This window comes from Giraffa tippelskirchi, chromosome 1, assembly GCF_054371585.1.
Source record: "Giraffa tippelskirchi isolate mGirTip1 chromosome 1, T2T-mGirTip1v1.2.pri, whole genome shotgun sequence".
NCBI lineage: Eukaryota > Metazoa > Chordata > Mammalia > Artiodactyla > Giraffidae > Giraffa > Giraffa tippelskirchi.
This window is the reverse complement of record NC_137275.1, coordinates 164681690-164693955: the sequence shown is the minus strand read 5'-3', so window position 1 is coordinate 164693955 and position 12266 is coordinate 164681690. Positions and strand designations below refer to the sequence as shown.

Here is a 12266-nt window from a genome sequence, read left to right as displayed (position 1 = left end):
CTGTAAAATGGAGTGTAAGTCAAAACAACTGCTAAGATTTCTTCTAAATCTAACACTAGATGATTGGATTTTCTATTAAACCCTTAAAGTTTCACTAAGATTCTGTCTGCATGACTGCTATGCCATACAATCAAGAAGTGTTATGTTAAATAAGGAAAATATTCCTTAAATATTAAATAAGGGGAAAAAAGGAAAAAAATTCCTTAAATATTAAATAAGGAAAAATACCATGCTCAAATGATAATCTATAGTGCAGCTAGCCACCACAGATATGTTAAAGTCTATAAACAGACACACTCCCCCTCAATATACATACACACACATTCAACGCCATCATAGGGCCAGTGTTGCTCAAATTTCAGCAGTTTGAGTCTCGTGTGGAATTTGAGCGCCACCTAAATTTTTATTCACTTATAAGTAGAAGTTATCTCATTTTTTAAAATCAGACACACCCTAAGCAATCAAGAGCTTGACTGTGTTAGCTTTATGTATTTTTCCTAATAAAATTTATTCAATAAAATAAATCCAGTCAATAAAATAAAGTACAATTAAATAAAATTCCTCCACGTACTATCTAGAATTTGTTACATACCTTCAATGATAAACATGTTAAACTTTGGAAATACCAGAGTACCTTATGAAAAAAAGGATATACACACTGGTGTAAAATATAAGATTTTGTGTTAAAGGAATATATTGTAAAGTTTCCATTGTATTTATTAGGATAGAAAATCATCAACTGTTACATCCACTACCTTTCATCAGTTATAGAATCTGACTCCATACATTATTTTTAAAAGGGAGTAATAGGGCCACCTGTTAATGGGTAGAGTTTTCGTTTTACACATGAATTGGCATAAATCCCACTCTCGTCATGCCAAGTGTTGATGCCAAATCTTTTGGAACCATCTAGATCTGTGAACTGAGAACGGCATTTTCTGTGGACAATTGAATAATCATCATCTTGACAAGGATCACCCTATGGGGGGGAAGATAATATTAATATTAAATGACTGAAATATGTATAAAGGAATGATTTCCAAAAGTTTATCTTTAATGTGTTAGTCTTATTATAATCAAAGGTTCATTTTCAAACAATTGATTAATATAACCTCTCAAATTACTAATCAATTCTTGTATTTGGCTATTGCATTTATAAGCATTTCTCATTACGAAAGATAAGTCTAATTAATGATTGTCTTATTTATAAAATTATAAATTATTATATATGCAAAATTTTCTAAACCATAAATATACAGCATAAAGAACTATTTAAATTGTATGACCATCTACATAAGACAAAAACAATTATAATTTAACTACCATTTAACATCATTTATATTAATATAATTTTTCCAAAGAATAATATCTTGCGTTATATCTTTAATAACTGCTATCAGGTCATACTTGCAAGTAAATGCCAAGCTGGAAGTTTCATCCTGTGAGAAATTTACCTCAGTATATAATCCAGTATAATATTTAAGATATTTATCTTTAGAGCGGGCTTCCCAGGTGGTGCTAGTGGTAAAGAATCTGTCAATGCAGGAGACATAAGAGACACAGGTTTGATCCCTGGGTTGGGAATATCCCCTGGAGGAGGGCATGGCAACCCACTCCAGTATTCTTTCCTGGAGAATCCCATAGACTGAAGAACCTGGCTGGCTACAGTTCATAGGGTTGCAAAGAGTCGGACACAACATGAGTGACAGCACACACGCATCCTTAGAGTACTTCATAAAAACTTCGTAATAAAACAAGACACTATCATTGCCACTTCCCAAAGGAAATACTGATTTACCCAGATTACATCAAGGATAATGGCAGACAAGAAACATAAAGCCCCTGTACTGATTATCTAATTTCTGCTTTAAATTGATACTAATTTTAAAGCACTAGGACAAAATTGCAATTAAATCATCAAAACTATAAAATAATGAAAGAACACCAAAATAGTTCTAATCTTAGATAGGCTTTGTTGAAAACAATTGAAAATTCTAACTGCATAATAATTATGGTGTCTATTTATTTACTGAGTGCCTATTATGGTCTGAACATGGTAGTTGAGTATAACTTTTAATCCACAACTGGCTCTGAAGTAGGAATTATTACTCCCACTTTACATGCAAGAAAATATCATTTGCTTAAAATCTCAGGGGAGAATCTAAAGAATGCCAGTGATTCAGCCAGGACTTCAAGCTGTCTGCTTGTAAGACACATTAGCGCTCTAGCACCTTCATGAAATTCTTAATAATTCAAAGATAAAATACATAAACAAAATCTGAAAGCTACATAATATCCATGTCACTTTCTATATAGTTTTGGGCTTTTGCTTTGTGTTGTTGGGGTTCTATTTCTTTGAGGTTGGTTTGTTTGTTTTGGGTCAGGCAGAGATCCTTTAAATGAGATTAGAGCATCACTTGCCAAACTGCCCTCTAAGTAGGAAGCAGGATCTCCTCATTCCTACCCCTGTTGCAGTGGAACTGAGGAGAGCTTCACATGTAAGTCAACGCCTTCCTTTAGTACCTCCTAGGCAGAAAGGATGATTTGTTTTGATGAGATGAATGATAAGAATAAATGTGATGTTTTAGGAGAAGTATTCTGGCAGCAGAAGGTGCTAAAGACTCAAGATGAAAAGGACTAGATCCCAGAGCTATGATTAGAAATGGATCTCAACAACTTACATGTCATTAACTCATGGATGTATAAATAAAATGTGGTCTATTCACACAATGAAATAATTTATTTGGCCAAAAAAAGGAATAAAATACTGGTAGTTCTATAGCATAGATGAACCTTGGAAATATTATGCCTATTGAATGAAACTAAGCCAAAAGCCAGATTGTATGATTCCTTACATAAAATGTCCAAAATAGGCAAGTCCACAAAGACAGAAAGTTGCTTTGCCAGAGGATGGTGGAGGGGAACAAATGAGGAGTGACTATTAATGAGTGTGATTGGATCAAAAGGCACCAAGATATATGGTTGAACATTATTTGTGGGTTGTATCCAGATGAAACTAGCATTTAAATTGATGGACTCAAAAGGTAGTTTGCCTTCCCCAATGTGGGTAGGCATCATCCAATCTGTTGAGGGCCTGAATAGAAGAGAAAGGCAGAGAAAGTAAGAATTGGCCCGTTTTGCTTGATTGCTCGAGCTGAGATGTTGATCTTATCCTGCTCTTTGGTGCTTCTGGTTCTCAAGCACTGGTTTTCCTAGGATTTCAGCTTTGGTTTGTTTCTGTAGAGAAACCTGACTGGTACACTGGGTATGTGGTTTCTTTGGGGAATAATGAAAATGTTCTGAAATTGACTGCAATGATGACCGTATGACACTGGAGATATATTTTAAAAAATCACTGAATTGTACATTTTAAAACGGTGAATCTTATGGCATGTGAATTAAATCTCAGTAAATTATATCTCAGTAAGGCCATTATTTTTTACAAGTGGATAAGAAGGGGTGAACGATGCTGAAGTTAGGAAAACTAATAAAGAGAATGTTTGCTGCCTGTTAACACACATAAAACTGAATGCCTCCCATGATCAGAGATGCATTGGTAAACCAAACTCTCCACCCAAAAAAACCCCACACAACTGATCTGTAATATTTGACAATTTCTTTGTTGTCTATACTACTACCATGGTTGATTTCAAGTGAAGTCAGTAGTGAACACTGAGTTGGGAAGGCATGAACATACTCATTTCGTGTAAACTTTGAGAGGTGACTCCAGCTCACCCCGAATCCACTTTTCTCATTTCGCATTAAGCAGCAGCCATGCAATGTGAGTAGATTAAGCCCCCTCTAGGTCTAGGGGCAGAATCTAACTGGCCTAAAACAATCAGGATAATCTCACTCCACTCTCAATGACAGTGATTAGTTCAGTGTTAGGCACGTGACTTCAGTTTACCCAAACAGCTTAAAGCCTGAGACTTTTGTTCAAGGGTTTGGGGAAGAAAACATTCTTTTCTCACTACTGGATATAAATAAGGAAGCATCTAGCCCAGGCTGCTGTTGGTAGCCTGCCTACAATCAGTATAGCATGAAACCAATACCATAAAAAGGCAGATATGAGAGTCAGTAAAAAGTATGATGACATTGCTGTATCAATCCTTTCCTGAAGCCAGACTTTTCAAAAATATATGGGCCAATAAATTACTTTTATTGCCTAATCTAGTTTGAGTTTATTTTTGTACAACCTACTAAAAGCATCTTATCTAATATATACCTGAATAATCTGCAATATTGGCACATTGAGGTACTGAGAGTTAGAGCAAGGAAATGAGTCAAAAACAAGGGAGATGGGAATATATAAAAAAGTAGGAGTAAAGGCAAGCAGTAAATTTCTGCCTAAGCATACACTCAGGAATTAGAAGGATGCAAACATGGAACAGGTGAAAAAAGAAGGTTTTCAAAAGTAAGAACAAACTATTAGGAACCATGAGGGTATAATTACTATAAGGAAGCAGAATAAAGTATGTTTTTCAAAGTTTAATACGAAAGGCACCAAATAGAATAGAAAAAAGCAGCTTCACCAACCAAGAAAGTCCTACATCAAAGGACCTTTTATATTGACTGCAGCTCATACCCAAGGCCAAATTGAGATGCTTGGAGTTTTGGGCTAGCAAGTAATTTGGTCTACCTCTGAAACTAAACATATAGGGAGGGAGTAATCATGTCAAAATTATTAGTAGTTTTCTCTTTTCATTGTATGTAACCACCCATTTTCCCAAGGGGTGATCAAAATTTGTTTTAGAAAAAAACGACAAAAAAAAGCAAAGTAATATCACCTTCTAACGCAAAATACAGTTTTTCCTAAAGACAACAGACTTGCAATCCAATGTACACTCTTGAGGATTTTAGAATATCAATGACCATACCTGGAAGATTCAAATCATAGACTTCTCCAAGCATGGAGAGAAAACATTCTTTGCCATGAAGCCTTAAACAAGAGTTGGAATACAGAGTAGGAAAATACAGAAGTTTGGGGCATTGTAGGAAGATGAAAATAAAGGAAAAGCCAAAGAAGGACAGGAGAAATAGCTGATGCATTTCCCAATTTTCCCATCCCTAGACTTAAATCAGGGCTTCCCTGGTGGCTCAGACAGTAAAGAATCTGTCTGCAATGCAGGAGACCCGGGTTCAATCCCTGGGTTGAGAAGATTCCCTGGAGAAAGAAATGGCAATCCATTCTAGTATTCTTGCCTGGAGAATTCCATGGACAGAGGAGCCTGGCAGGCTGCAGCCCATGGGATCACAAAGAGGTGGACATGACTGAGCAAGTAACACTTTTCACACAGTTTCATAAGCTCCCCCGGTGGCTCAGTGATAAAGAATCCGCCTGTCAATACAGGAGACACAGGAGACGTGGGTTTGATCCCTGGGTCAGGAAGATCCCTTGGAGGAGGAAATCGCAACCCACTCCAGTATTCTTGCCTGGAGAATCCCATGAACAGAAGAGCCTGGTAGGCTATAGTCTATGGGGTAGCAAAAGAGTCAGACACAACTGAGCTTGCAGCACAAATTTAAACCAGATAGGGTCTCGTTGATATGGACAGAGAGTACATTAGATACATGAGAATAATGGCAGAAAGGCATAGGGGTCTCCTGACCCTGATTTCTCATGAGATCTTTAAACAGACCACCTCTCAGGCTGTTCTTTCATTTGCCTGGGGCACAGCCAAACCCAAACCAGTGAAGCAGCCTGGTCAGGCAGAGGGAGGCCTGAGAATCATCAGTCCTGGGGCATGTTTGGTATTCTGTGGCATAAACAAGACCCTGAAAGTAGTTGCAAGTCTGGAGAGAGGGTTCAACTGTTAGCTGCAGAGCTGAGCACTGAAGCTAGGTATTGAATGGGAATCACAGAAGGCTTCTGTGGGGTCAATAGTATCTATGGAAGTGGAAATGAAGTTGAGTAATCTCAGACAAGCCATGAGGGCTCCAACCAAGCCCGGAGAAAAAGAGTGGGAAATAGAAAAAGACTGAGAGTTAACACACTCACAGACTATAGCCACTTATACAAGTAAGAAAAAGAACAACCAGGTAGACTTGGGATATCATCCCAGAGACTAGATTTTGATGGAACAGCTGCACAACAACTCTTTGTGCCTGTGTGGGCTTCCTCATAGCACGGTGACTGAGTTCTAAGAATAAGGATGGCACAAACAGAACAGGAGGAAGCTGCATTGCTTTTAAACAGCTACTCCAGAAATCATATAGCATCACTTGCATCACAGTGACAGTTCACCCAGATTTGAGGGGAGGTAACATGGACTCTACCTCTCAATGTGAAGAGTGTCAAAATCACATTGTAAGAGCACGTGCCATGGCAGCACATGTGGCAACGATTTTGGGAAAATAGCAATTTGCCACAGGGAGAAAAGTAGGGTGTGTTGGGGTTCCCAAGACCACCACTAGATTCAGTGACTTGCTCAGAGGACTCATGAAACTCAACATAGAATTATACTTGTGACTATGATTAGGGCTTCCCAGGTAGCACTAGTTGTAAAGAATCAGCCTGCCAATGAAGGAGACGCAAGAGACATGAGTTCGATCCCTGGGTCAGGGAAGATCCCCTGCAGTAGGAAATGGCAACCCACTCCAGTATTCTTGCCTGGAAAATCCCATGGACAGAGGAGCCTGGCAGGCTACAGTCTGGGTTGCAGAATCAGACATGACTAAACACATGCCCGCACGCACGTGGCTACGCTTGATTACAGCAAGTTGATTCAAAGCAAAGTAAGCAAATGTAAAAGGCACATAGGCAAAAGTCAAGAAAAAAACAGGTATGAAATTCTGAGACCAAGAACCTTCTCCCAGTGAGTCACAGAGAATGCCCTTGATTTCCTCCAGCCATGAGGTATGAGATGCTATCTACTGGAGAAGCTCATCAGAGACTCCAAGGCCAAGATTTTTTTTAGGGGCTGGTCACATAGGCAGGCACCCTCTGCCTAGCATATACCAAAATTCCAGACTCCTAGAAGGAAAAAAAGTGTTCAACATAAGGCCCATTGTTTGAGCCAACAGTTTAGACCTGTGAGCTACTTTCATTAGGGAATTCTTATCTCTACATGCCAACCAAAGGCCAACCTGGTAAGCAGACCTTTTAGCAGATAAGAGTTTCAGTTCTTTTCTACACATTGGAAGTGGGAGAGGATCTCTGAGAAAGTGACTTTTTTTTTTCAAGAAAGATTAAATTTTCTTATAGGAGTTATTTAAATCATGGAATCAGACTAAGCTTTATGTTGATTGAGAATTAGTGTTTTTCCACTGGTGATGGGCTTAGGAAGAGGGCCAGTGATCAGTTAGACATACTTCCTCTGCATATATGAATTGCGGACAATTGTTAGAGTTTCAACACTCTAACATAATATCTAAATGATTACTCAATATCTATTAAGTGGGTTGGGAAGAAGTGTTTAGAAATTGTATATAGAAAGAGATTTGTGAATTATCTCACATTATTGGCTGATCCACTATTCTGGTGCCACACAGACCTGAGTTCTGACAAAGTACTCTTAAGATAGGACTATCACTGAATTGTCTGAGTCTTCTGGATAGATGAGGGTAACAGAATTCATCTAAAGTGTGGAATGGGTGGGCAACAGAGCAAAACAGCTTAAGCAGAGCTGTATTAGAGGAGACATTTCACAGGAAGAATTTAGAGGACTTACTAGCCTAAGTGGGGATAAAGATTTGAAGATGCTCATACCTTCAAATCTGGATGGCTGGGAGAGTTCTAACACCATTCAGTTCAGTTCAGTTCAGTTGCTCAGTTGTGTCCGACTCTTTGTGACCCCATGAATCGCAGCACGACAGGCCTCACCAACTCCCGGAGTTTACCCAAACCCATGCCCATCGAGTCAGTGATGCCATCCAGCCATCTCATCCTCTGTCGTCCACTTCTCCTCCTGCTTCCAATCCTACCCAGCATTAGGGTCTTTTCCAATGAGTCAACTCTTTGCATGAGGTGGCCAAAGTATTGGAGTTTCAGCTTCAACACCAGTCCTTCCAATGAACACCCAGGACTGATCTCCTTTAGAATGGCCTGGTTGGATCTCCTTGCAGTCCAAGGGACTCTCAAGAGTCTTCTCCAACACCACAGTTCAAAAGCATCAATTCTTCGGCGCTCAGCTTTCTTCACCGTCCAACTCTCACATCCATACATGACCACTGGAAAAGCAATAGCCTTGACTAGACGGACCTTTGTTGGCAAAGTAATGTCTCTGCTTTTCAATATGCTGTCTAGGTTGGTCATAACTTTCCTTCCAAGGAGTAAGCGTCTTTTAATTTCATGGCTGCAATCACCATCAGCAGTGATTTTGGAGCCCAAAAAACTAGCCTGACACTGTTTCCCCATCTATTTGCCATGAAGTGATGGGACCAGATGCCATGATCTTAGTTTTCTGAATGTTGAGTTTTAAGCCAACTTCTTCACTCTCCTCTTTCACTTTCATCAAGAGGCTCTTTAGTTCTTCTTCGCTTTCGGCCATAAGGGTGGTGTCATCTGCATATCTGAGGTTATTGATATTTCTCCCGGCAATCTTGATTCCAGCTTGTGTTTCTTCCAGCCCAGCGTTTCTCATGATGTACTGTGCATAGAAGTTAAATAAGCAGGGTGACAATATACAGCCTTGACGTACTCCTTTTCCTATTTGGAACCAGTCTGTTGTTCCATGTCCAGTTCTAACTGTTGCTTCCTGACCTGCACACAGGTTTCTCAAGAGACATGTCAGATGGTCTGGTATGCCCATCTCTTTCAGAATTTTCCACAGTTTATTGTGATCCACACGGTCAAAGGCTTTGGCATAGTCAATAAAGCAGAAATAGATGTTTTTCTGGAACTCTCTTGCTTTTTCGATGATCCAGTGGATGTTGGCAATTTGATCTCTGGTTCCTCTGCCTTTTCTAAATTCAGCTTGAACATCTGGAAGTTCATGGTTCACATATTGCTGAAGCCTGGCTTGGAGAATTTTGAGAATTACTCTACTAGTGTGTGAGATGAGTGCAATTGTGCAGTCGTTTGAGCATTTTTTGGCATTGCCTTTCTTTGGGATTGGAATGAAAACTGACCTTTTCCAGTCCTGTGGCCACTGCTGCGTTTTCCAGATTTGCTGGCATATTGAGTGCAGCACTTTCACAGCATCATCTTTCAGGATTTGAAATAGCTCAACTGGAATTCCATCACCTCCACTAGCTTTTTCTAACACCATTAAAAAGAATTAAAAAGACATGGAGATGAGGAGGACTTGTTTAAGGGGGCAATGATGAGTCACTTCTCAGACATTTTTAATTAGAGATGACATCAGTACAAAATGCTTATTTGAAAGGTAATGCTGTTGGACAGATGTCCTAGAGAGAAGTCAGTGCCCTATGCACAGCCGTGATAATTGATTGGGTAAAATAACGATAAAGAATATCACTAGGACCATGGATTATATTTGAATATGGACTCTGGCTTACACAATTATCCTGTATCAATTTTCTGAGAGGTTGAAAACTTCACCATGGCTATGTGTCTGTTATTAAGAAATGCACGTTGAATTATTTACAGGTAAAGAGGCACAAAGTCTCCAATCTACTCTCAAATGGTAAATAATTGGTGACTCTAGGTAAAGATTATATGGGAGCTCCTTGTGCTGGCCTTATAAATTTCCTGTAAGTTTGAAATTATATAAAAATAAGTTACCTCTCAAAAGTGATGGTTACAGAGCCATGGGAGTGGATTAATATTCTGAGATTATGTAAAATGGGAGGAGCAGGGTTCTGGGACCCAATTCTTGGGAATAATTATGGCTGGATTCATAAAGAAGCCATGAAAGACAGAGACAAAAAGGCATGGAGAGAGCATTGCAAAGCCATAGATTCTAAAGAAAGGGAGGGTGCAAAGAATGTAGTGGTAGCCAATGACTACTCACTTCCAAAGAAGCATCATAGAGGGCAAGACCTGATAAAACACAACCAACAATAAAAATCAATCTCTTGTCATCTTTGAGTGTGCTGTTTCAGAGAATGGTTGGGGAAACTGAAACATCCTGATAGAAGATGGAAAAAAAGTGTCAGAGAAAGGAACACAGAGGGCAAACAGGCCCTGTAGCAACAGGAACTACTAAAGACCCAGCAAGAGAATCACTGTACAGAATATCTGCATTAAGGCTAATAAAGTTTTCTTTTCTTCTCTTTTTCTTCCTTCTTCTTTTTAAAAGATCATAGAAAAACAGGTTAGGATATTACAGAAGGGTCCTCTTGAGTGCCCTGTCAACCTTCCCGCATTGTGAAAGACAAATAAGACCTGGTTTTACCACTTACATCAATAAAATGTATCAGTAAGTGATGGGTATCCAATTCTTAGATTCCCATCCCTTTCCCACCTCATTCTCATAACCTCTAAGCATCATTTATCTTCCAAACCATTTTTTCAGGATAAAATGACACTGCTGTTTCTTAGTCAACCATATACCCAGTCCTTACCCATTTCCCCCACAAACTTTCAAGGGGTTGTTCTGTGGTTTCATTTATTCTTATTTGATTTCATCCTGTTTTTTAAGGACTTTTTATTTTTCAAGGTCATTTTCAGTTTTAGGCCTGCCTTCTGGAATATCAATAACTCTACCTAATTTAATATCACTAGATAATTTGAGAGCAGTCTCAATTCCTTCATCTAGAGAGCTCATTCATAAAAGTACATAATGGGTTACGTTTTCTGCCCAAATCAGTCACTGCGAATTAACCTTGTGTCCACCATTACAGATAGCTATTAGCCACCTGGCATTCATACAGCAAAGATCATTCTTCCCTAGCATGCCTTTAAGCATCCTCATTTGGTGTATTCCATTTACTCTTTAAAACACATGGAGGCAACAAGCTTATTTATCCGAATGTCACATTGGATGGAATTAAAAGAGAATTAAAGTAGACTGCTGTGATATTTTGTTTAATTTCAGTATATAACACATATAAAATTCTTCCATACTTACATGCACTTGACTGAAGACCTGTCTTCCCCTAATAAGGCTGTCTTCTAAGCACACACACAGAGTGATGTGGGAAGAAAAGAACAATTCCCCTATAGCCAAAATTACCTTACTGACTCTGGGAATCATAGAGCATAGGCATTTTAGACAGATTCCTTTGTTTATTTCCCTACATTACTTTTAAATTGATTTCATTTCTATTGGATATTTTTTCCCCGATGATTGAATAAGAGTAACTGTTTAATGCAGCTGTAAAGAACATGCAAATAGTTGGATATATTTTTATTACCTATTTAAGAAACTTTTAATGTATCTTTTTATTTGATAAAATTTTACAAAGGAGAAACATTTGTAACAAATAAAGGTATTCAACTAAAGAAAAATAGTCATGGGAAGTTCAAGGAAGTATAGACTGTGAATATAAGTATAAACATCTATATCATTAACGAGTTAGGGTTAGGGTCATCCCAAAGAAAAAAATGGAGGTCTATATGAATAGTCACATCAAAAAATAACCTGACTTCTCAGTTCAGTTCAGTCACTCAGTTGTGTCCAACTCTTTGCGACCCCATGGACTGCAGTATGCCAGGCCTCCCTGTCCATCACCAACTCCCGGAGTTTACCCAAACTCATGTCCATTGAGTTGGTGATGCCATTCAACCATCTCATCCTCTGTCATCCCCTTCTCCTCCCACCTTCAATCTTTCCCAGCATCAGGGTCTTTTCTAATGAGTCAGTTCTTTGCATCAGGTGGCCAAAGTATTGGAGTTTCAGCTTCAACATCAGTCCTTCCAATGAATATTCAGGACTGATTTCCTTTAGGATTGAATGGTTGGATCTCCTTGCACTCCAAGGGACTCTCAAGAGTCTTCTCTAGCGTCACAGTTCAAAAGCATCAATTCTTCGGTGCTCAGCTTTCTTTAGAGTCTAACTCTCACATCCATACCTGACTACTGGAAAAATCATAGCTTTGACTAGACGGACCTTTGTTGGCAAAGTAATGTCTCTGCTTTTTAGTATGCTGTCTATGTTGGTCACAGCTTTTCTTCGAAGGAGCAAGTGTCTTTTAATTTTATGGCTGCAGTCATCATCTGCAGTGATTTTGGAGCCCAAAAAACTAAAGTATGTCACTGTTTCCATTGTTTCCACATCTATTTGCCATGAAGTGATGAGACCAGATGCCATGATCTTAGTTTTCTGAATGTTGAGATAGAGAGGATAGATATGATAGGTAGATTATCTATATATCTTATCTATCTCTCCATCTTATCTATGTGTCTATCCATCTCTATATCT

General features: G+C 38.8%; 1 protein-coding gene across 31 annotated transcripts in view; it reads right to left on the bottom strand.

Annotated features, from left to right (window-relative positions):
- CFAP95 (cilia and flagella associated protein 95) overlaps positions 1 to 12266 on the bottom strand; it is a 243907-nt gene that overhangs the window by 148534 nt on the left and 83107 nt on the right. For 18 of the 31 annotated variants that reach the window (XM_081504761.1, XM_081504570.1, XM_081504635.1 and 15 more), the window contains exon 6: positions 817 to 979. The exons of 12 other annotated variants lie outside the window; for them this stretch is intronic. Coding sequence is in view for 14 of the 19 variants with exons in the window: in XM_081504570.1 (XP_081360696.1) it covers positions 817 to 979 (163 nt within the window). In the remaining 5 variants the exon portion in view is untranslated. Of the gene's footprint in view, positions 1 to 676; positions 980 to 12266 lie in introns of those variants that run through there. One more of the 31 variants, XM_081504741.1, reaches the window with a different exon arrangement.